General features: G+C 36.8%; 1 protein-coding gene across 1 annotated transcript; it reads right to left on the reverse strand.

The window, feature by feature from the left end:
* Positions 1-26,695, reverse strand: LOC140153061 (cytochrome P450 3A4-like). The gene is made up of 14 exons (XM_072175663.1): positions 25,642-26,695; positions 23,903-24,014; positions 22,138-22,231; positions 21,791-21,843; positions 20,334-20,430; positions 16,515-16,631; positions 16,014-16,102; positions 14,541-14,689; positions 13,166-13,299; positions 12,420-12,542; positions 7,992-8,212; positions 5,876-6,013; positions 2,668-2,830; positions 1-1,232 (listed from the first exon to the last, which is right to left on the reverse strand). Exons 2-14 carry the CDS (start codon positions 24,001-24,003, stop codon positions 1,146-1,148), a joined length of 1,566 nt encoding a protein of 521 aa, XP_072031764.1. The 5' UTR covers positions 24,004-24,014; positions 25,642-26,695; the 3' UTR covers positions 1-1,145.
* Positions 26,696-27,271: the final 576 nt, after the last annotated feature.

A 27,271-nucleotide genomic window follows, 5' to 3' on the forward strand; every position in this document is an offset into this window, starting at 1 on the left:
TGGTGCTTGTGTGCAATACAACGATGCGTTCCCATTGAAAATCGTTGAAAATGCAACTTTTGATTTTGGGGTTTGAGGCTTTGGAGGCGCATATCTTGGTCAATTCTTCTTCATTTTTCACAAACAGGGTGTCAAATGAGAAAGCAAAGGCCAATTAACAAAATGTACATTTCAGAATAATCCAAAATTATCACGTTATTAAACAGCAAGGATGAATATAACTGACGAGTTTCTTTTTGTGCCTGGTGTAGTATAACTACCTTCTACAATGAAAAAGTTTGTACAAAAATACACACTCATTCAATATTAGGCCTATGTGCCTTCATGCATGCATAGGTTTTCATAAATTATGTTGTGCCTCTGATTGATGGTAATAAACCCAGCTCAGTAGACAAAATGGTGCCCTGTGTACCTTGTGATAGAATTTTAATTTAGAGAATAAAGGTATTGTTTTTAGCTGCTGGAGTGCATCTATCGTCTCATATAACACAGGTGACATCATCGTTTTAAGCCAAAAATAATGATGTCGGCCGTGTTATATGAGACGATAGATGCATGACAGCAGCTAAAAACAATACCTTTATTCTCATTCTTAAACACTTCAGTTCAAATAAAAATATCATAATTATACCAAATTTTAATCAAACTAAATCCTACATTTTACATGGAATTACCCAGGGCTTAAAATTGTTGCTTTTATGCACCTCCGATTGGTTCAAATAGCGCGTACAAGTATTCCGTTGCATCCACGCACTAAAGTTTGTGATATCATGTCATATCACACGGGTACGAACCAATAAGGTTGCAGGAACGTTCTCAAGTATTTAAGAATAACCTTTGTAAACATCATGTAGATATGCAGCTCTGTACACCCTGGCTACTAAAATGAGCTTGCTTCCTTAGATTTGGTAAAAGTAAATTCAGAAGTATAAATTGGTCATCCAGACACATTTAAAGTATACTCATTTTTCCACATCTATATAGATCTAAATCCTTGGTTGCATGTATCATCTTCTATCCTCTTGGTATTAAGCGGGCAGAAATGGATACCTTTTATTGGATAATTGGTTGTTGTTGATCCAAAATTGGAAAGATCACTGACTTTTTTTCCACATCTAAATCTCCGTGGTTACATGTATCATCTTCTATTCTCTTGGTATTAAGCGGAGATGGATGCCTTGTTTTGGATAAGTGGATGTTGCCATTCCAAAAACGGAAATATCATCAAGATCCTGCAAGTGCAATGGGGAAGCAAATACAGATACATTTCATAGTTAGTTGGCAAATGGTTGTGGCTGCAAAATAATTACATTTACAAGACCTATTCCAGTAGGCTGTAGTGTAGACTGAGAGAAATCAAATCATATTCCCTGTATTATGTATTCACATTTTAAAATGGCATTTTGTGATCCACAGCCTCATCCCCCCACTTTGTTCAAAAAAAAGTTGAGATTTTTATACCACTGGAAACCTCTGGCTATATAATGTTTATGTACCAAAAATTTCTTGCAGATTAATTCGTTTAGCAAAAATATCGTCAAATTTGAAATTTGTTCTGGTATACCAGAACGAAATTATACACGGTGGCCTATGGAGCAGTGTAATACACATAATCATGCATAACTCACAAACGCAAAATCGGAATCAACTGAAATTTTGAGAATAAGCTTTTTTCGTGAATATCTACTGACAAATGTCATAAAAAGAGGATGCTAGGATCACGAAATCCTTTAAGTTATGACTAAAATTATAGTTCGTAATTAAGGTGGCCCTCAAAACAAAGGTTTGTAAAACGGAAATAACATAATTGATGTCATTAATAAATATAAATAGGTCATACCTGAATTTATTGGTTGAGCTAGAGTTTTCTAAATATCTGATATTTGAACACTCTAGCAAGACTGATAACCTTATGTATCATGAAAAAAAAATCTATCCAATTTTATCATTATTATGTTTTCAGAGTAATAGTCTCTAGAAATATCATCAGCCTGATACGCTAATTGCCTAAGTCATTTTTTGAAATTTTGAGAACAAAGTACAAAATATGGTCCAAAGAAGGTATAGGATGCAAAGCCATCCAACCAACCATCTGTACCATAACATAAACCCCACTACAATGTCGTGGGAGCCAAATATTTAAGGGATTTCTGGTGAAAAGAAACAATCATAGGGTGTCACAAATGCTCAGCTGCCATTAAATTCTTCTTCCACTGCTACTCTTTGTTTGGCACAACCATGACAACCTTAGAATGTGATTATTTTAAGAATGATGAACACTCATAGACTAAAGCACAGCATGTGGATGGCAACCTTATTGTAAAACCTAGCCCTAATTTGTTTGGCATGCAATAGACAAATAGACTTAATATGTGACCATCCACCACGAAGTGGTAGTAAAGTCGGCTCTAGATCATTTTCTGTTTATTGCAGATTTTGAAGGAATGCACTTTCAGCTTTACAATGACACCTCAACCAGCTTCATCGGACATCTAGAAGTGAAGTTATGGTTCATCAAAGGTCAAATTTCTAATATATTTTACACAGAAATCCAATACTGTTTTTGATTGTATCTCAAAATGGAAAATGCCGACTTTACGACCAGTTTGTGGTGGACGGGCACATATTAAGAGTAAAAGTGAGAGACAATACATAATTTATAATTACCGGTGTTTCGGGGTCCAATTCAAAGCTATACTTCTGCATCATACGTATCAGACCTATCTTGCCTTCCAAGATGGCAAACCGCATTGCCACACATTGCCTGGGTCCAGCACCAAACGGCAAGAAGGCACATGGATGATGTGAGGCTTTGGCTTCTTTACTAAAACTGTAGATGGGGAAAATAAGAAAAATGGTGAGAGAGAGAGAGAGAGAGAGAGAGATTATAAATAGAGCAATAATTAGATTTTACTATCTGGTTATACCCCTTTCAATTTCAAGCCAAACAAATGTGGTAAAACAAAGAAAAATCGCTTTATTAGTCCAGTGCCTTGTGGTCAATGCTTATAGCGCCACCTGAAGTGTGCACCTAGCTCAGGTCACTTTTACAGTGCAACAACCGCTCTAGTTGTTATTTATTTATTTATTTATTTATTACGGTATAAAAATCCAGAAATACAGTCAGGAAACTGAGACATCTGGTTAACAATGCATACATCAAAAAACACAGAAATATATATTAAAAAAAACATATTTTGACAAACAACAAATCAAGAATTTAAAAGATTCACAACTGCAGGAATTGATGATTTTTGGTAGCGAGTTGTCTTGCATATAGGCGGGTCAAGTTGTTGAGAATTCCTGAGGTTCTTACCGTGCCTTTTACTTTTGGGAGCAGGAGCATCCTGTTGTGACGCTCTGATTTCAAAATGCTCTCGCCAAAACCTCTAAGGAGATGTTCCGCCTTTCAACAAGAGAACAGAGCTCAAGCGTCTTCAGAGCCTCTGAATACGAGTGCTGTACTGGTTACCGAGTATTATCTGGCAGGCGCGCTTTTGGATAAGTTCCATCTGGTCAGCTTGGTGTTTAGTGATACTACTGTGCCAGAGAGGACTGGCATATTCTAATACCGGACATACGTACATTTGGTAGACCGAGGTCAGATCACTAGCAGAAGCTCTGAATCGCTTAAGAACATAGAGCATGTACATTCTCTTTGAAGCCTTTGTAATCATTTGACCAACTTGGATATCCCACTGGAGATTGTTTTGAATTGTGACTCCCAGAAGTTTCATACTGTTAGTGGTATCGACCTTCTTGCCATTGATAGTAAAAACTGGAAACTGGGGCTCATTTCTTAGAGAGCAAACATGCATAATGTGACATTTCTCTGGCTTTGGAACCATATCATTTTCATTGCACCAAGTCCCAAGTTGGTTAAGATCATTTTGCAACTGGGAGCTGCCTTTGGACTTCACACAAACAATTTCCCCAAGGGTTAAATCGTCCACATATTTCCACCGCAGTGGGGCATCAATGGCAGAGTCATTTGCCACAGCAGAGAAAATTATGGGGCCAAAGTTGGTCCCTTGAACACCACCCCATACGTGGAGAGATGTAGACGGCTTGCCTTGTATCCTAACAGTCTGTTTACGATTGGTTAGAAAATTGCATATAACTGGTATTATAGATCTACGAACACCAATATCAATCAATTTCGTGATTGCTACATTATGGTTGATCCTGTCGAAGGCCTTAGTGAAGTCGATTGCACATAATGACGCATAATGGCCTGGCTTATCAACTCCTCTAAGGACTGTGTCGACAAGATCAACCAAATAATGCGTGGTGGAACTATTCGCAAATTGCCATATTGTTTGGGGTCAATATGCGGAGAAAAATCCTCTAAGGTCCAGTCAGCCAAGTATTTTTCAACAATTCTACCAAACAACTTCGTGAGACTTATAGGCCTCAGTTTATCAAGAGTCTTGGCATTTTTAACCTTAGGGACTGGCGTAATTGACGAAGTTTTCCAAACCCCTGGGAATATACTCTCATTCAGACATGAATTAAAAATTATTGGTGGGGCAAGCAATTGTAGGAAACTGACAAAATGAAGTTGGCGGTTAGTTAAGCAAAGCGAACAAATAGCAAGCTGAGTATGTTATGGGTGGGATCCAGGGGTGTAAGTGACAGGAAAGTAAAATGTCAAATTTATTTAATTTTTATTTATAACATTCGGTGCAGCAACCACTCTAGTTGTTATTGCATGGTGGGGCAAGCAATTGTAGGAAACTGACAAAATGAAGTTAGCGGTTAGTTGAGCAAAGCGAACAAATAGCAAGCTGAGTATGTTACGGGTGGGATCCAGGGGTGTAAGTGACAGGAAAGTAAAATGTCAAATTTATTTAATTTTTTATTTATAACATTCGGTGCAGCAACCACTCTAGTTGTTATTGCATGGTGGGGCAAGCAATTGTAGGAAACTGACAAAATGAAGTTAGCGGTTAGTTGAGCAAAGCGAACAAATAGCAAGCTGAGTATGTTATGGGTGGGGTCCAGGGGTGTAAGTTCTGGGGTTCTACTCTTTTTCAATGATACAGGAGGGTCAATTCATCATGTTCTTTGACATTTCGTACATTATTTGTCAGCGAGCAAAGCTAATATGGCAAGAAGCAAAATTATATTATAATTTGTGTACCTCAACTGAGGTATCTGAGTCTATCCACGGATAATTGGTGTTGAGCCAATATTAATGACAGGAAAGTAAAACGTGAAATGTTTGGACTTTACCTTCTTTGTGAAATACGTCAAAGTCAAACCACTCAAAATGAAATGACATCACCGATCTGAACCAACAGAAATATTGTGGGGCAACCTCCCTCCATTTTGCAAGAAGCATACAGTAAATCAAACATTTCCCAGGTCATCAACCTTCTGAATTCCTAATAAGTGCAATTGGCATTGAAAGTTTGCAATGCATTGTGGGACAGTTTTTGCAGTTTTGGGACACTTTGCCCTTTGACCTTTTTGGAAAAATTCAGAAAAATTGGGGTTTTGTGCGTACAAAATATAATTTGCAACGTATTACTAGAATAAAAACAAACCCAAAAATTCAGTTATTGTATAAATGAATCATTTTATTATTTGTAATGATAACATTATTACATAATGAATTAATTATTACTAATTACAGCAATTTTCCCGATATGTCAGAGGTCAAAGTGGCCCAAAACTGCTCTCAAAAACCGGAAGTTGCAATGGCGATTGGGCTTATTCATTTGCTTGGATTTTTTTTTGGTTTTGACTGTTCTCTTTCAAATGTATTTTTGTTCCGATTTTTGTAGCAAGTTGTTTCAGTTTTGAACTGTGTTCTTGTAATTTTATACCACAATAAATTAATAAAAAGTTAATAATATACTATTGAACTTACTTTTCAGGGTTAAATGTTTGTGGGTCCGACCAATACTCAGGATTATGGTGGATATTCCAGACACTGATGTTCAGGTACTGGCCATTAGGTATCGTTATCCCATTGTATGTGAATTCTTGGTTGCAGACTCTTTCCAATCTATATGAAGAAATGAACAAATTCTTTGTAGAAAATAATTCACTTTCTACCAAGTTAACTTTCATACACAAGGGGTAGTCTATCGGTCTTTTCAGGGCCATTAAATAAAGAGTAAATTCACTGTTACAGCTCTTTTCAGAGCCAATGATTGCTCATTATACAAAGGGTGCCTTCAATAAACAACTCTTTTCAGAGCCACCAACCTGGGCAGTCAATTTGAATGACATGTAATAGATCATTGGTAATGATCTATTACTGTTATCACTTAATTCAACCTCAAGATGACCCTTGATCTCTTCTTCTTCTTCCATATTAGTGCCTCCCTCATATGTATGAGTATTATCGCACTGCATACAGATAAGCTGTACTTATTTTTACTCTAGAACCTAGAGTAGATGAGTGTATTTTTGAAGTACAGTCAACAGTACTGGGATGATCCACTGCTCTTTTCATCTTTCCTCTTCCATCTTTCAGGTCATTGTTAGTCCCTCACCCAAAGATCATACCAAGTTTGAGTTCACTAGTAGTGATACTTTTGAAATGGCATCTATTTTACAAAACGTGAATCAAATTAGCACATACATGTATACACACCCCTACACCAGCATTTTTGTGGGGTCCAGCATTATGTGCATAAAATAGGCCAGTGGTTCTTTCTGGGGTATATTTCTTATCACACTATTCTTATGAGGTACCAAAAATGTACCACCAATAGTTTGTGGGGAACATTTTTTCACACAGACCTGCCTTACCTTCCCCCTTATGAGGTGCCTTTAAAATAGCATTTCTGCATGTTTCAGGCCTTATGGGGTCATATAAGCTATTTTTCTTTATGGTATTCATGATTTATACCACACAAAGAAGTTGTACCCCACAAGCTACCATATAGGGTATAATCTTCTTCCACGGTAAACCAAACAGCTTCCGTGGTAAACCTTATAGCGCCATCACTTGATGAAAGTATGTTATTAGTAGGCGTGAGTTAAAAGCTATCTGGGCTAGAACTATTGCGACTGTAGGGGTGAGCTTGCCTACAGGGAAAAAAAACTCTTGGCGGTTATATTACACATCTAGTTTAGGGCAACGGGGGTGGAAAGGAGGGTAGGCCTACTATGGGGATGTGTGACCAAATTTTGGTTTATTGATGGCCCTCAATTTCATGAAAATTTGGTTTAAGAAAGATTGTTTTTATTTATTTATTTTTAAAATTAATTTGTTTCCCAAATTTTTATCGGAAAGTGTGCCATTTTTTTTTATTGTTACCATGGCGTGCGATAATAAATAGGCCTATTAATATGATTTTATTATTTTCTTATTAATTGAAAATCTAAAATAGTATACAAAATCGTATATGATGCCTTAAATTAAAGTTTAAAACGTTCTTCCAATATTAATAACTATTATTAAATAATTCCTAACATCTCGGACAACACGCCCCCCTCCCCCAACACACACACCCCCACACCCCTACACCAACAACCACATGCCAAGTCTTGGCGTGCACAATCCAGCATTGTCGCGCTAAAATACACTACCCTATTACGAGCAATGGAATAGCCCGTCAATCATGCACAGTGGTTGCTCCTGGAAGGAAGATTATACAGCTTTATACCCGATGTGACGCGGTTGCTCATGGAAGACAAGAAGGATTATACCCCTTTTCCAAGCTATTGCTGCAACTTACACAGTACCCCACAAGAATGCTGGCACAATAGCCCCCTACTTACACATAAGCTTACATACAGGCTGATATAGTGACTGCAGAGTCAGTGAATACAGAGTCACTTTCTGTACATGTTTAGGTAAGACAAAAACTTTGTTCACTGTCACAATCTTTAGTGATTTGACCTCAGATGACCCTGTAATATTACAGGAATTAGGCATACTAATTCATGCAGCCAAAGTATAGTAGTAGGCCTACATAGTATTCCTAATATTCCCAGTCAATTTATCAAGATGCAGCCAAAATGTATCTTACACAAATCCAATTGGCCACAATCGCTGTGATTCACACCAGACTTTGTCCAAATACTCCATCTTGAAAACTGCATCATAGCTTACAGGTTCCCCTTCAGAAATCAACTCATCTACTTCTTCCTGTAGTCTCTTCTGTACATCTGGATACTTAGCAAGGGCATATGCTGCAAAGGACATGGTACTAGATATTGTGTCATAGCCAGCAAAGAAGAACAACAAGCCCTGAAAGACATATAGACCACATGAAGTGCAAAGAACATCTGATCAAGAAGGAAGTTCAGCTGCTATAATTCAATAAGCCGCCGCGGCAGCGACAAAGTCAGGCGCCGCTCTGCAAAAATACATTAAGTCGGGCGCCGCCTTGCAAAAAATAGAGGGGCGCGCGCCGGGTGCGCCCCCCTCTAAATCCGCCTCTGCATGAGTTCCATTTGTGTGAGAGGTATCTTCTTCTTTGGGCCATCTTTATCACAAGGCATGATACTTGTGTTTTATCTTACCTATCCTATGAGTTCCCTTCGTGTCAGAGGTATCTTCTTCTTTGGACCATCTTTATCACCAGACATGATACTTGTGTTTTATCTCACCTGTCCTATGAGTTCCCTTTGTGTGAGAGGTATCTTCTTCTTTGGGTCATCTTTATCACCAGACATGATACTTGTGTTTTATCTTACCTGTCCTATGAGTTCCCTTTGTGTGAGAGGTATCTTCTTCTTTGGACCATCTTTATCACCAGACATGATACTTGTGTTTTATCTTACCTGTCCTATGAGTTCCCTTTGTGTGAGAGGTATCTTCTTCTTTGGGTCATCTTTATCACCAGACATGATACTTGTGTTTTATCTTACCTGTCCTATGAGTTCCCTTTGTGTGAGAGGTATCTTCTTCTTTGGGTCATCTTTATCACCAGACATGATACTTGTGTTTTATCTTACCTGTCCTATGCAGTGGCGTAACTTTGGTTCAGGGTGCCCGGGGGCGAAAGTAGATCGGGTGCCCCTAACCAATGGTGTGCATGGTGCAAAGCCCCCCCCCCCCACCCGGACAAAAAATGAAAGAGAAAAGTGCTCTTCCGACAAAAATTGAAAGAGAAAATCGGAACGCAAAGGAAAAGAAAAGGGACAAGAAGCCCGTTTTCCACCAAAATTCATCCCGATCATGGGCCAAAAATCAAAATAGTGCAAAATACAAAAGATTTGCGCGCTGCTCGCGCGCACAAGGTCCCTATTATACTTTGATCAGCTCGTAATAGGCGGGACTTGTTAGGCTTTTACCACTACGCCAAAAGTAGACCCACGTTAAGAGAGCCATTATTTGACTTGTCCGGCCTATATTTTGTGTGTTAAAGATAGTAGACAAAGTATCGGACTTGCATTAGTAATTTGTGATGCTTCTGGAGAGGTGTGACAAAACAATTCTCAAAGTAAAATATTTTGATATTAATCCGCGATGTTATAAGGCCCGCCGATTAGGAGCTGATCAAAGTATAAGCCCTTTCCACCCAGATTATGGGCCCAAATAGCGTAAAATACAAACATTTCAGTGCTCGCTACGCCCGCACATTGTCTCAATAAAGCCTTTTTGGGAAGATCAAAGACTTAAATGTACATACTCTCTCTAAGAAAACCGGTATATGTATAATTCCCTCTGAAAATACCGGGTCAAAATTATGCACGCGCAAAATTGCTTTCGTTTTTGCCCTCAAATATTGCCCCCCCCCCCCCCCCGACCAAGAAAGCTTGCTATGCCCTTGATTGAAAGCCATATGTACCGACCGAATAACTATAAAATAGTGTTTCCGATAAAATTAATTTCATCTTTCAATGAACTTCATGTTAACAAAAAATGTTTGCATCTTCTCCAATGGCTTTACTTTTCAAGATTTATCACTAGCTGCAGGACGTAGCTAGAGGTTGTGGCGCCGGGAGCAAGAGTACAAAATACCCCTTCTTCCTAAAACAATTGAGGCTGGCGCTGAAATGTCAGGCTTAAATACCACTAATTTGGTATAATCAAGTTGAATTTCGGTCTTTCAAATGACAAGTTAAGGTGCACTGCTTGCTGTGGCCTTTAAAAATTTTGTGTTGAGGGGGGCACCCAAATGAAGATTAATTCTCTCCATGGTAGGTAAAGGTGTCCACTTCGTTCCTATAACAAAGTATTATCGTGTCGAAATGCATGTGTATCCAGGCCTGGCCAGGGTGCCCCTTAGCCGGGTGCCCGGGGGCGCGGCCCCCCAGAGCCCATAGGAGTTACGCCACTGGTCCTATGAGTTCCCTTTGTGTGAGAGGTATCTTCATCTTTGGGCCATCTTTATCACCAGACATAATACTTGTGTTTTATCTTACCTGTCCTATGAGTTCCCTTTGTGTGAGAGGTATCTTCTTCTTTGGGTCATCTTTATCACCAGACATGATACTTGTGTTTTATCTTACCTGTCCTATGAGTTCCCTTTGTGTGAGAGGTATCTTCTTCTTTGGGCCATCTTTATCACCAGACATGATACTTGTGTTTTATCTTACCTGTCCTATGAGTTCCCTTTGTGTGAGAGGTATCTTCTTCTTTGGGTCATCTTTATCACCAGACATAATACTTGTGTTTTATCTTACCTGTCCTATGAGTTCCCTTTGTGTGAGAGGTATCTTCTTCTTTGGGTCATCTTTATCACCAGACATGATACTTGTGTTTTATCTTACCTGTCCTATGAGTTCCCTTTGTGTGAGAGGTATCTTCTTCTTTGGGCCATCTTTATCACCAGACATAATACTTGTGTTTTATCTTACCTGTCCTATGAGTTCCCTTTGTGTGAGAGGTATCTTCTTCTTTGGGTCATCTTTATCACCAGACATGATACTTGTGTTTTATCTTACCTGTCCTATGAGTTCCCTTTGTTGAGAGGTATCTTCTTCTTTGGGCCATCTTTATCACCAGACATGATACTTGTGTTTTATCTTACCTGTCCTATGAGTTCCCTTTGTGTGAGAGATATCTTCTTCTTTGGGCCATCTTTATCACCAGACATGATACTTGTGTTTTATCTTACCTGTCCTATGAGTTCCCTTTGTTGAGAGGTATCTTCTTCTTTGGGTCATCTTTATCACCAGACATGATACTTGTGTTTTATCTTACCTGTCCTATGAGTTCCCTTTGTGTGAGAGGTATCTTCTTCTTTGGGCCATCTTTATCACCAGACATGATACTTGTGTTTTATCTTACCTGTCCTATGAGTTCCCTTTGTTGAGAGGTATCTTCTTCTTTGGGTCATCTTTATCACCAGACATGATACTTGTGTTTTATCTTACCTGTCCTATGAGTTCCCTTTGTGTGAGAGGTATCTTCTTCTTTGGGCCATCTTTATCACCAGACATGATACTTGTGTTTTATCTTACCTGTCCTATGAGTTCCCTTTGTGTGAGAGGTATCTTCTTCTTTGGGTCATCTTTATCACCAGACATGATACTTGTGTTTTATCTTACCTGTCCTATGAGTTCCCTTTGTGTGAGAGGTATCTTCTTCTTTGGGCCATCTTTATCACCAGACATGATACTTGTGTTTTATCTTACCTGTCCTATGAGTTCCCTTTGTTGAGAGGTATCTTCTTCTTTGGGTCATCTTTATCACCAGACATGATACTTGTGTTTTATCTTACCTGTCCTATGAGTTCCCTTTGTGTGAGAGGTATCTTCTTCTTTGGGCCATCTTTATCACCAGACATGATACTTGTGTTTTATCTTACCTGTCCTATGAGTTCCCTTTGTGTGAGAGTTTTCTTCTTCTTTGGGTCATCTTTATCACCAGACATGATACTTGTGTTTTATCTTACCTGTCCTATGAGTTCCCTTTGTGTGAGAGTTTTCTTCTTCTTTGGGCCATCTTTATCACCAGACATGATACTTGTGTTTTATCTTACCTGTCATATGAGTTCCCTTTCAGTGAGTGGTATCTTCTTCTTTGGGTCATCTTTATCACCAGACATGATACTTGTGTTTTATCTTACCTGTCCTATGAGTTCCCTTTCAGTGAGAGGTATCTTCTTCTTTGGGTCATCTTTATCACCAGACATGATACTTGTGTTTTATCTTACCTGTCCTATGAGTTCCCTTTGTGTGAGAGGTATCTTCTTCTTTGGGTCATCTTTATCACCAGACATAATACTTGTGTTTTATCTTACCTGTCCTATGAGTTCCCTTTGTGTGAGAGGTATCTTCTTCTTTGGACCATCTTTATCACCAGACATGATACTTGTGTTTTATCTTACCTGTCCTATGAGTTCCCTTTGTGTGAGAGGTATCTTCTTCTTTGGACCATCTTTATCACCAGACATGATACTTGTGTTTTATCTTACCTGTCTTATGAGTTCCCTTTGTGTGAGAGGTATCTTCTTCTTTGAGTCATCTTTATCACCAGACATAATACTTGTGTTTTATCTTACCTGTCCTATGAGTTCCCTTTCAGTGAGTGGTATCTTCTTCTTTGGCCCATCTTTATCACCATTTACAGAATCATCTCCTCCTGTTTCTGCAGCATCCATCATTAACTGAAGAAAATCCTTCTTCTGCAAAATTTCATGTTTCAAATAAGCTTAGATATAAATAATTGTACATACAATACAGTCATATAAAGTAAGTCAATGATAGAAAATGTACATCTCTATTCATGATTTGTTTTGGCTAAAATTAAATAAGTTCTTTTCACAAATAGTAGCAATCTCTTAAATTTTGTGAAGTACTGAAATATTTTTGAAGAAATTAATCAACAAATTAAAGTGTTCAAGCATGGGTACAACCACAAGGGAGGGGTTCAGGTACCAAAGAGGTTTATTGATAAAGAGACCTCATCTAGTTGCCCAGCAAACACAAAAATGTTCTAAGAATATTATAAACATGTTATAAACATATTTTGGTTTTATTCAAAACATCTTAAAAATATTAGCAAAATGTTCTTGTAAGGGGATCTCATTTTCTTTGGAAGGAGGAGGGTCATGAATATGTTGGTGACTGAAATCAATTTTGTTATGACCCCCTATCGTGGACTTCAATTTTATGACTCCTACCTTGTGCTGAAAATTTTCTATGACCCCTTCCACACATAATACCCAAAAATTAGGCTATTTTCTGACAAATTTATTTGCCTATATAATTGTTCATACATCGCCAATTTCTGATAACTCATACATACCCCAGTTCCTCCACTCTCTGTTCTTAATTCAATGGCTTTTCTGACACAATCAGCAAAAAATTCCATGTTTTTCAGTGGAAGAATATCAAACATACTGAATTTATCGAGAAGTGGCGATAGGAATGGAAACACCACTGCAAGTAAAAAAGGTGATAAGATAAAGTTGAGAATGAATTGTATTGTATGATTATTACAAATCCACAATAAGCTCAACACATATACATGTACGATTTGATATATTACTTGGTAATCTTGCCACACATGCTCAGCGGCTGCTAATTTTTGTGTGTTGCCAGAGTTAGTGTCTCTTTGGTATTCATTAGATCTCTTCTTAAGTCTGAAGTGCTTCAATTACAGTAAAATTTAAGAGCTTTTGATCAAAATCCAGGATCCTAGGTTTTATTTGCCCTCCCTTGACAGTTGTTCTTAATATTATGTAATAATTTGGAAGAATATCAACATTAAAATTTGACAGAAATCATACATTAATATGGCCACATTTACATTGGTCATGATTAGTAATCATGGTAAAGTTAAATCCTGCAAGTGTAGGCCTACCACAGATGTGAGAGATCAAGTAATATTTAATGCTATAACATTAGACCCAGCTTTAACCACCGTTTATCAGTGGGAGCTGGTAGCCTAATGGATAAGGCGTCCGTCTAGAGATCGGAAGGTAGTGGGTTCGATTCCCATGCCGGCACATTGCCTTGCTTTTTTTCAAGTTGGGTTGTGTGCCGGTCAGGATTTGTGTTTATTTGTTGTTATGTTTAAAGGTCTCAGATGGAGGGTTTTTTTCAACGACGGAAAATGAAAGAATTTGCTTCAGAAATTAATGATGAACAGACTGGAGTATGATTTATAATCATTTTTACTGTTTAAAATACCATTTTTTGAAATAAAATACATGCCCTTCTGAGCCCGACTTTTGAAACAATCGAGTCTGCTGGCGCAGAGCCAACATGACCCGTGACGTCATAATGGGTACTGTCAGATCAGGGTCAGATCAACAATAAACAACAACACCGATTGCACACGTTTTTGACACTTTGGGTTGTTAAACTGTTCATTCTTTCTTAACATTTAATGATTAACGTACCTTTTTCTTCTGTTTTCTGTCTAGAAACTCTAGCATGATTTTAGAGAGTATGGAGAGTATGCGAGGGTTAGTTGTAAACAATAATGATGGTCAACTCACTTTTCCTAATCAGAAAGATCAGGCAAGGGCTGATTTCAACCATCATAGCTGTCACTAGAACTGGGCCGCTCATGTGAAGAAAAAATGTTATCTAAATTAAAGCAAATTAGTAGGCCTTCACATCTCTATGGGACTGCAACTTTTGGTGGCATTTGAGATTTTTGTGACGATACTTACTCCTAAGGATAACTCCCGGGCTTGCAAAGTTAAAATCAAGAAGTTTTTTGGTGTTATATAGGAATGTATCATCTGGATTTCTCTGACAGTCTGATTCTAACCCATAAGCACAGCATGCAATAATATCAAGAACATAGGCTCCAAAAACACTGGAAAGATTAGAAAAGAGAATTAAAATGTATTAAAATACCATGGTTAGCTATTTCGGTCAGAAGTATGTATTCTTAAGAGCCGATAATTATACAGGAGTGATTAATTTGTGTGTCTTAAGATGCTTCAAAGAACAGAATCCAGAGGAAAGCTGAAAACCAAAAATGTAAACAAAATTGAAAGAGCTAGAAATTTGGAGGATTAAAAGCTGGTCTTAAAGAATGGGAAAACATACAAAGATAGTCAGTTCATAAATGTGACCCGGCAGCACAAATGAGCCGTAAATTCCCTAAATTGTATTCTGAGTTACGGTGTAAAATGTGTATGAAGGTCGTATTCATCGGTAACTTAAGCTGGCCCGACATCAATCTCATTTTGATAGTGAAACACTAATCAATTATCTTATTGTTGAAGTGGATAATATGGCTATAGAACTTTTAATAGCTCTGGTCTTTGTTTGCTTTTGCTAAATCCTGTTCAAGTGGTGGGTTACCAGGCATTGTATTTTGTATAGGTATGCATAACCAATAATTAACAATAATATTATGAGAGAACTTTCTTAAACCTTGTTGACTTGGGGATGATTTGAAATGACCGCCAATTATGACTGTTTGGTATTTATTGCCAGCAATGTGGAAAAAGAGACACATGTAGAAACAAAAAAGCTATAATTTTGTTGAAGGAGCAAAGTTTAACAAACCATAACCCCGCTTCTGGATATCGTTTGAAGTCAAATGATATACCATTTTTAAGTTTATGATGTTTATTTTTTAAACACAAAATAAAACAAAATTGACCAGGGGAGCAATTTACGGCTCATTCGCTGTGAACGGTCACAAATTGCAAGGCTTATGTGGTCCATACATGTTCAATTTGATTGATCAATATCAAAGACCCTAGATACAAGATTGGGTACTAAATCTACCATTGTACATGCACAAAGGTAATTATATCCACATCCAGGATCCACTCCTGTATCTAACGTCCCCAATATTGATTGATGGAATTGATTGTGTATGGGCCGTGTTAGGCACATCCAATGGTCCCTAAAATGTTTCGTAACTGCCAATCATAAATATCCTGTTAACATTACTGAGTGCTGGCTTCTAATGTAAACAAACAAATTATTTTTAGCTTACTTATGCTTGTAGCTTACTACATATATCATTTAAATAGACACTACTAGGTTATTTTAAAGTCTATAACTTTAATATTTCCAAATCTTTTTCAATGTGTATTACATTTAATAAAATACTATAGAAATTTACATATTACACAAAATGTAAGCAACAATAAGAACATTCACACACTGAAGAGACTTACTTTTTAGATTCAAAACTTTTGCCCTCCTTATTCTTTCCATCCAAGATTTCCATCAAGATATCACATTTACTATTCATAACAGGTACCATCTGAAAATAATAACATGCAAATATTTAAATACATGTATTTTTCCCTTTCCTGTCAAAGATGTAAACACATATTCATCCATAATCAAAACTAACTGTTGGTATGCATCCATAAACCAACCCAACTTTTCATATGCATCCATTAACTATCCCAACTTTTGGTATGCATCCATAAATCATCCCAACTTTTGGTATGCATCCATAAACCAACCGACAGTTAGTATGCATCCATTCCAAACCAACTTTTGGTATGCATCCATAAATCCAAACCAACATTTGGTGTATATCCACATCCAAATCAACATTTGGTGTGTATCCATAAGCTTCCATAATCCAAACCAACTTCTGGTGTCTATCCATATTCCAAACCAACACACCCCACCCTACACTCATCCCTACACACCCAAAAACAAACCTGTTTCATCTTAGATCCACTGAATGTTGGACTTATATAACTCCTTCCTCTTTTCCATACCTCACCAGAAGTGTCTGTTATACTGTCAGCCAAGTAGGGGAGTGACAATGTTTTAAGCTGCAAAGATGTATAAAATTGAGGAAAACATTTGAGCAAAATTCATCACAAGAGGTCCTTTTTCATCATTTACTGCATTTATGGAATTATAACTAGAGATAATTTGCGCTCACAGAGCGCAGACAATCGCAAGGCATGTAACCCTTTAATGGCTGTTTGACCTGACCTTTGACCTTAATGTTTCCCGGGTCATGAGGTTTGTTGTCATCGAAATTAAGCCCCCATACCCTTACAGACAATGAAATTATGGTATAAGATTTGACCCCAGATAACCTTTGACCTGACCCCTGCAAAGTGTTCCAAAATATTCCCCTGGTCATTAAGTTTCTTGTCACAAAGTTTGAGTCCCGTACGCATTACAGATGATTGTACAGAAAATGCATTTGTTAAATTTGACCTCTGCATGACCTTTGACATGACCCCTGTAAAATGTTCCCCTGGTCATGAGATTTGTTGTCACTGAGTTTGAGCCCCATACCCCTTAAGGATGTTGAGATAATGCAATCGTAAGATTTTACCCCCTTAATGACCTTTGACCCCAATTCTTTGCACAACTTTTAGACACTGGCTAAAGGTGATGCAGGTATGCAAGTGACGACATTGTGTTATGTAATTTGTGGAAGAAGAAGCATTTTTAGTGAAAATCACATTTGGGCCATAATGACCTTTGGATGACCTTTGACCCCGAGTTGGTCATGTAACATTTGTGCCCCCACCCAATGGTCCTTGTGACCAAATATGGTTACATTGGCTTAAAGCATATGCCTACGATGGCTCGTTAAAAGTTTGACAGAAGAAAGAAAGAAGAAGAACTGACCAAAAACAGAACACTCGCAAATTGGAAATTTGCGATTGTAAGAACCATTAATGGTTCTTATAATTACATAAACTTTCAACATGCTAGATGCCTACAGTGTGGTGTATGTGACTAAACAGTTGCATAGCAGGTAGCATTTGTTCACTTTTTTGCTAGTAGTAGGTATGTCACAGTGGCTGCGCAATAATTCTGCCACATGCACTGTGCATGCAAGCATAACAGTGAATTAAAAAGCGCGCGCATCAAAGTCGGCTGATTTTAGGAAAACATCAATGTCAAAAATGAATTTCCTTAGTATGTTCCATTTATCCCAATTGTTTGAAATTTTAATATATGGTATGTGAAACCTTTCTGAAGCTACCATTGAATCCGACAAAATTAAATTTTGCTTTGTTCAAGAATTACTGCCTGTTTAATGGATTTTTTGACGATCGCTCATAAATCAGTAAATATAGGCCTATTGAAATAGTCTGATCTACCACCATTTAGCTAAAATACTAATCTTTCTTAGCATGTAAATTATTTCCGTCTACATTGAATGAAGCACTTGAGGAACACTAGTTAAAACATAATATTATCAAAGATATTCCACAGGGAGTAGTTTTCCAAACCACAATAGCTTTAAGCCATTGTGTGTGTCCAAGGCCATACTAGTTTTGTATACAGCGCTAGAGTGAAATGGCAGTTCCTTTTACCATTTGCCCTCCTACGTTAATCCAGATAACAAAATGTTAATTGTGACACGATCTGGTCCATGGGGGCCAAAGGAGGAATTTTTGAAAATTGAGTTACAATAATTATTATCTTGTAGTAACATTGGGCTATCATATACTGAAAACACCAAAGGTCTAGCATACTTGGTTATAAAGTTATGAGGCTTTGTAACATGTATTTTCTTATGTATTTTATTGTTTTTTACTCCATATTTTTGCCTTTATCTCAGTTTCAGATTTGCCGCCTTTGGCCCCCATGGACCAGATCGTGTCACAATTTTAAGTCTCATTGCAAATGAATTTTTATTTTTACTTTTTGGATTTGGCTTTGAGTAATGGTGACACATACCATGTTGACAGTAAAAAAGAAAATTCTATTCTAGACACCATCAAAATGTCAAACTTTGTATTTTTTGTATTATTTTAAAGTAATTAACTGCAGTTTCTTTATTCAACATCATAACAGGTTCATACTTGACAAATTTATGGTGAATGAATAGACTTTCATTAAATATTAAAAAACACCAAAATTACTCATGCCTAATTTACATAATAATATCATGAATACATAATTAGCTGTAATTAGCTAATTTGCATAATTAATTACTTTTTGTGTATTTTTTGTTATCAATTGAAAGAACTTCGTATACATATGTGTGCAAAAAAACCCGCACCCTGATATCATGTACGGTTTTCCACTGGCATCAATTTTGCATATTAATTAGCTGAACATAGTCATTTTTTCAGCTTTAATTTGTCTGCAGATTGGCCGAAATTGCTAAAATAGTACATTTGGTTAATTTATTATAATTATTCAATGATAAATTTTTAAATTTTGTTTTCTTTAACGAAGTCAGGAAAGATAGGCATTTAACCTGTGATACTTAAATTAACGCTGCTTTTTCAAGCAAGCATCCAAATAAACCGTCAAAATCTCGGAATGTGCCAATTTTGTCATTGCAGCCATTTTGTGGCAAGTTTTTATTCCATTTACGAGCATCTTTAAATTGACACTACATCACAATGAATTGACCGATTTCAATTCCGTTTTTTGATTTTTGATGCTTTAATAAAGCTCATTCATGTAGAAACATTAAATAACGTGTTTCTGCTGCGCTTATTTTTTATGTGATATGCCTACTAGTAGGGTCAAACTGTGAAAAAAAATTAAAGACATGTGTATACTTAAAGCCATATTATAACATTTCTGTGAAAATAGATTAGTATTTATTTTCCATAAAATGTTAGCTTTTACTGTCAGATATGTCTCCTTTTAATTTTGAGCCAAACAAGTGAGGTAAAGCAAAGAAATTTGGAATTTATTACTAGCGCCAATGCATGTTACTCCAGCGGTTGTATATAATAAGGTACAACCCTCTGGTGGGGGTGTACATGTGTGTCCCCGCACGCCATGTACGTACTGTGTTTATGTGTTATGAACATTGCAACCATGTTTGACTAACATTGCCATCGTAATAATAAAACAACGGTTCCTGCGTTTTATTAAAAATCTTGGATTTTGACAAAACATCAGCAAAGTCGTGATTTTTGCAGAGGTATCTTTGTATACTGAAGTACATTACAATTGTGTAAAAACCAGAATTCAAAATTTTTCCAAGGTGTTCTCCTCAGCAAATGTTATAATATGGCTTTAATGGTGGATTTCGAATGACCTTGGTTTGGTTTTAATCATGCTCCTGTGAGATGGAAAATTACTTTTACTTTTTTTTTTTTTCCAGCCAAATTGGACTAAGTATAAAATTTAGCCCCTAGATGACCTTTGACCTCGATTATATTTTTCGTGTTCCCCTCATGCAAAGGATTCCACCCACCAAGATTAAGTCCGGGGATTAAGCCCAATCGGGCAAAGTTTAAATCTAGCCCCTAGATGAGCTTCGACCTCAGTTGACCTCGATTTTATTTTCCACTCACCAAGTTTGAGTCCGATCGGACAAAGTTTGAAATTTTGACCTTTGCCCTTGACCTCTGATGACTTTTAAAATCACCTGCTCAACATGCTTTTCCTGATACCTATCTATATCTGAAATATCGGATTGATGGGTCGCGGCGCAGCGAAACACATTGCCGGACAGACAGACACACACACAGACACACTTCGCTCATTATCTTAGTATTTATAGATAGATATTATTTATAATTCAACCAACTCACACTTCTGCTTTGAAAGCTTGGAAAATCTTTGATGAGAATCTCTCTGGCCATATCAGCATCTGATATTACTAATGCTGTTGATTTCCCCATAAATATGCTGAAGAGACAAAATAATAATACAATAATAACACATGTGTCCACCGCAATAAGCTATGTGTCCACCAAAAGACAAATGACACTTAAAGTGAGTGGCGATGTGCATGTTTGCCGCTGGTGTGACATTTCAATATCGAAACTGCAGACTTTTTACACACATCTGACAATTATTGATCACCGCACCATGGACCTGACATATAATTAAAGCCATATTATAACATTTTCAAACAAAATAGATCAGCATTTCTTTGCCATAAAATGTTAGCTTTTACTGTCAGATACATCCCCTTTTATTTTTGAGCCGAACAACTACGGCAAAGCAAAGAAAATTGGAATTTACTACCAGCGCACATACGTACCACTCCTTCGGTTATGTTATGGTACGACCCTTTGTTGTGCATATCACCGTCCTGCACGCCGTGTACGTACTGTGTGTTATGAACATCGTGTATAATGCGTTCGACTAATAATTCCATTGTAATAATAAAATGCCGGTTCCATCGTTTTATTCAAAATCTCGGATTTTGACAAAACTACAGCACCTAGAGTCCTGATTTTTGCAGGGTATATTGGTTTAATAAAGTACAATATAATCGTGTAAAAAAATAATTTTAAAAATTCAGTGAGGCCATCCTCCTCATCAAATGTTATATGGCTTTAAACACCTATTTTTGGCTCAATGTTTTAGGCTGTTTGGCACCAGAGGCGTAGCTAAGGGTGTGGTGCCCAGGGCTATGGACAATAAATGGCTCCCCTCCCCAATTCTTGAAACAAGTGCGTGTGGAGCGTGCATAAATTTGCACAAATACTCCTACTCATAAATTTTGGTTATAATGAAGTTGAATGTTAAATTGATCTTTCAAATGATTTTGTGCTATAATTTTTTACTTTCATCGCTAGGAGGGGTGCAGAATTGATGCTGAAATGGTCAATTCGGCGACCCCCTAAGGGTGGCACCCAGGGCACGTACCAGTGGAACTCCTAGGAAGAGAATGACTGGCCAATATACCTGTTACTAAATGTTTGCATTGATTATGTTATTGCTGGTTTTTTAATTAGCGCGAACTTTCCCCACCATTGGGGCGAACCTGCCCCAGCATGGGCGAACCTGCCCCACTTCACAACTTTGTTTGCTTTACTCTGTTGGTATTGTAAGGCTTACAGTCCTGTGATTGGGGTTGTATGTAGCCAAAACATAGGGTTTCACATCCGGGACCAATCAAGTCCCTTCTAACCTTAAAATTGCCCGATAAAATTGACATCACTTAGCTATAAATCATAATAAAATAGGTGACCACTCCCAGTCTCCCCTACATATTTATAAACACAAACTTGAACAATGTGCAATTAAGTGTACTTACCCAAAATGTTTACCATACTTCTTTGACCATTTGTGATACACTGGAATCATAGACTGTCCATTCAACAAAATAGGAGAAAATAAACCATTAAAAGCAAACTAACTTATGTTCATAGTATGCATGCAAAACACACCCCAAAACACTCCCCATTCCCACCCCACCCCACCCCAACACACAAAGTAGTAAATTAAGCTTTGTGTAATATGTCCCCCACCAAATATCACAATCAATACTAACACAATGTTATGCTCTAAATAAAAATAAATGACCTCACTTGACCGTCTCCTACATGATCTTTGATCTCAAATTCCTAAACACCTGAAATTACCCCATATACATGTGCATACCTGTCCAATTGCCAGGAGGTTTCCAACCAATGGAAGTGGAAATGGACCTGAAATTCCCAACCTCCAAAAATGTGTTAGACTGTACACCTGATTTCTGGAAACAAAAAAGATTAAAAGTTGACATTTAACATTATGTATGAAAGAAAGTGAGCCACTGCAATTTTGACATCTTTGAAAATATCAAAACTTGTGCGGTTCAAAGTTTAGGCCAAGTAAAAAAAGAAACAAGTTTCTCGTCCGGACTGCAGGGCTTTACTATTTACTATTTTTCAATTTTTGCTATTTTTTCCAAGATAGCCACCATGCTAATTATGGCTGTTCAATGTATATTTGAGTATACTGATGCAATGTATGACAAAACAAATGATTTGTATCATTTTACGTTTAAGAGCTAAATATAGGTCCGATTTTGGGGTGAAATCAGTTTCACCCCTAATTCCCTTTGGGGGGTTGGGGCAAGGGTGTTTGGCTAGTTGGACTTGGGTGGGTTTGTATACATGTAGTAAGGTTTGGAGATGGGTTAGAGTTTGTGCAAGGGTAGGAAAAACAGTTGAAAACTTTTGTAAAAATTTAAAAAAATATTGATTTGATCAAGTTGAGATTTTGTATGAAAGCAATATAAGGAAACCTCTGGCTACATAATGTTTATGTACAAAACCTTTCTTGCAGATTCATTCGTTTAGCAAAAATATCGTCTAAAAAATTCTCCTTTTCACATTATTTTTGGCCTATTGGATCAAATTAAATCACACAAAAATAATTTAGCCATCAGTTTTGATTTACTGAACATTATTTTATTCTGTACCGTTCCTATTCCTTGAATATTGAATTGCAGTACTACTTTAAAGCCATAATGCATGATTTTCTTCTAATATTAATTTTGTTATACTCTACCCAAAATGCTGAAATAATATTAGTAATAACTGCTGGGAAAGGTTTCTGTCCATTTTAAGCTGAAAGAAACCCCACCGGTTATTTTTGCAGTTTAACACGAAGTTCGATGGAGGAAGTTATAATGTGACTTTATGTTGAAATTGCTCTGTTGACAAATACAAACACAACAAATTTGGCTGATGCCATTTAGGTGCAAGTTGGGACATGTGTAAACATTATATCCCAGCAAACACAAAACGTTTTATAAACGTTTAGTTATATTTTGGATTTTTGGTTTTGGTAAAAATGTTCTAAAAACATTAAATGTCCGGTTTATATAAAGGTCAGGAAAATGTTTGTACACGTTTTGTATGAAAACACACTACAAAAATATTTATGTTATTGTAAAATGTTTGCCAAATATTTTGTAAACACTTAAATAACATTATGTTAGAATATTTTGCAGTAAGTTATTAAAAAACGTTTTTGAATATTATGAAAACATTTTATACCCTTTATAAACCCTTTATATAACTTGAGATTTGAACGTTTTCTGGCAACTTTTCCTAACCTTTTGCCAATGATGTCGAAAATGTTTTGTGTTTGCTGGGATCATAGACTATACAGTCTATGCTGGGATGCCACAAAATCAGGTTTGAAAAAAAAGCCACTCTCACATTATTATGGCTTTTAGAAAAAAAAGTCCAGTTTTAATTTCATAAGCATGATAAGTGCCGCTGACTTGCTTAAGCACCTGGGGTATATATTTTGTTTTAAATCTAAACCTACACCTATTAAATAGCATGTTGGACTATAACAATGTGTTAGACCTGTATTACTGAAACAAAATAACTAATAACTTGAGCACAAATTACAAAATTACCCAACTTACACAACTAGCAATGCCAAGCCTGTGTAGATAAGTAGCCATGTAATCGATATTGATTCAGATCCTGCTTCAACTTGCACTTCTTCCTCTACTTGTACATCCATGGTGATGGCACCTTTATAAATATAACATCAAAATATTGAAATATTAGCAATTGTGTTCTCTATCACAAAGATAATTATTTTATGTGCATATAATGATACAGATTTCAGATAATTTTGCAGCGATTCATAGAAAAATATAATATAAAATAGAAAGATAGAAAGAACTTGAACTAAAAGATTTCACAAACAGCAGGGCACACTACCTGTCAGACTAGTTGTATTAACTACAAATTTCGAACATTTGAGGACTTTTTTTCACGTTGTAGGAAGTACTATAGGGTGTCTCCAGTCCAGTGTAAACGGTTTTCATTAGTATATGTCGCAAAATATTAATATTGACAATATTGGGTGGTAGGGGTCAAATCTCTTTTTTTCGACAATTTTTAAAAATTAGTAACTACTATAACATTCACAATAGGTCTATTACGTACGTAACAACAGCATAAATTCAGAACACATTATTCTTTTTATCGTCTCTTGCAATTTGCCAACAATCACATAGCTTTGACTACATTTGCCGACAATCACATGGTTTTGACGACAACAGTCAATTTTTGCCAACAAATTTGTGTATGGGGATGTCACATGCACCCCATACCCCCCAGCATCGCCCCTGAAAGTCACATGTAAGCTCACCACTGTACCATTAATATTGTTATTACACAGCCCAAGGGTGTGCTTCAGTTGCATCAATTTGGTCCCATTCGCCACTTGCACGGTTCCGCCATTATGCACTATATGTCGGGAGAGCCTCGAACTGGCAGCATACATGAAAGGAAGAATTACGTAACCTTACACAGAATGTTATATGACTGGTTCAATTCCCATTCATGTATGCTGCCAGTTCGAGGCTCTCCCCGCACATAGTGCATAATGGCGGAACCGTGCAAGTGGCGAATACACGTTGAAACATTCTATGCAATTCTAAGGTGGCACACATGAGTAGTTTGTGCGGCTAATTTGAATAAAATGAATGAACACACTATGACCTGACATATTGTCAGGCTGAACAGACAGCCTACAAACACCTACAGTGGTAATTCCAATTGAATGAATGCATGCCAGCTTTCAACAGCTGTATTTGATCCAACCGTGATCATATTTTGCGTATTTCAAACTACAACACGAACGCACGACCTTGGATACAATACTAACCAATCACAAGTGCGTTGGAATGGTTGGATTCACTTTTGCGTTACCCACGCACAATCACGCATGCTGGTGTGCATCACGCAGTGTATGCAAAGAAATCGTCACGCTGTGTCAGGCTGTGTTCATTCAATTGGAACTTCCACTGTAAGATTCACCTAATTGTACAACTATAATAGGTTTTGGCATCTCTTCATGAGTTCGGCAAAATATAAGTACACAATTTACCTCACAGCTATGAGTATAGTATATCTCTCAGAAAGCAAATACTGCGGTTTGAAGATAGAACAATACACAACAATCTTCTCAGTAAAGAATCAAGTTAGTGCTCATGCAGTACTAGCTTGCATCCAACTTAATTTAAATATTGCTGTGCTACTTACTCTCTGCATCCAGAAATAGCCAAATGTCTATTCATTACCCTGAGGTATTTTACTAAAATATTGCATATTAAATATATACATGACAATGATCACAACCCAAACTCACCAAATATGGTAACACACTCAAAATGTGTAAATGTATTATTGCCACAGCCAGGAGAGAGTCTGGGTATCAGTGTTTAAACACAATCCAAGGTCTGACCATTTGCATGCAATCTGTTTGGATGCCTGTGCTATGCGACCTTTATTGTATGATCTCACCACAGGTAATGTTTCTATTTGTCATGTGACTCGTGACTGTATTTTATACAACGTGTACTTGAATACGTAGAAGCGGTGTGTTTGCTGTCATCCAGGCAAAGATCAGGCAATGTAATAATACCAATATTAAGTAAATAAATAAGTAACCAAATCTTGAAGCAAATAAATGATAAGATAAGAAATAAAGGAAACTACTCTAATCATGATAAGATTTTATATGATAAATTAAAGTTCGCAGTGAACCCGCACAGTAGAAGTGCATTACCTACTAACTGCTTACACATAAATCATTATAGGACTCAGTTAAACCATAGACCATTTAAAACAAATGGTCAATGGTTTTAATAGTTTAAAAACTACTCACAGGTAAGCTGTAGGCCTACAAATGATCACTTTTAACATGTTTAAGACCCAAGCCTTTGGTGACTAGCACTGATTAATTTTCATCAAATTAATTTCAAAAGCTCAAGTATCCTTCTTGCAAAACAATGTAAATTTCGTTTGTTTCAGAAGATCATTTTAACATTTTACAAGTTAAATACACAGATTTACACATAACAATCTCAAAATATCTCAAATGAAGTGTGTTACAGCCAGTAGTCTCAAGGGCAAGCAGAATTGGTCACAATTTAAATACAAGAGATCTATAAGCCTTTGGTGACTAGCACAGATTTCATCAAATTAATTTCAAAAGCTCAAGTATACTGCTTATAAAACATGATGTTAGTTTTTTTTTTTGTCAACAGAAGTAGACCATTTTGACATTTTAAACAGTCATAAAAACACAGATTTATAATACACAATTCAAAGATAGAGGAGTTTTTTACAGTCAGTAGTCTGAAGGGCAAGCAGTACATACTTGTCAATTTAAATATAAGAGACCCTATCCAAAGTTTTGTAGTGTACACATGCACAATTAGACATTTTAAAATCATAGGATTTTCGCTTTGAGCAAAAAACAAAAGCAAATAAACAAACAAACAAACAAAAAAGCTTTGAGACACAGGATTTTATTAAAGTTGCCTTATTACATGTTTTTTTTATAATTATCTATAATGTTTGGTGATTATTTCATTAATAATATTTTCAATAATTGTTATCCACAAAACAATACAGGATATGATAGGATATTATCTTTGACTTCCCCATGGTTAGTATTATGTGGGTTTCAATTCTATACATTGGTCCAGCAAGAAAGTCATGCATATGCAAGTGAAGCAAATTCCTATTGCCAACTTGGTAAAATGTATATTCGTAGCCCTATCTCATACCCAGTTTTCATGGTTTTGGTTTGTGGTTTTGAAATTATTGCAATTAAATATTGTTTCTTTCAAATATGAGATTCAAACATTCAAATCTAGTACAAACAGTCATTATATTTATAAAGCTATAGCAAACTTTCCATGGTGGAAACATTCCGTGGACATAAGCCTTGCCCTGTGAATTTGCGGGGGATTTGCCATTTGGTCTAATAC

Source organism: Amphiura filiformis, chromosome 5 (assembly GCF_039555335.1).
Source record: "Amphiura filiformis chromosome 5, Afil_fr2py, whole genome shotgun sequence".
Lineage (NCBI taxonomy): Eukaryota > Metazoa > Echinodermata > Ophiuroidea > Amphilepidida > Amphiuridae > Amphiura > Amphiura filiformis.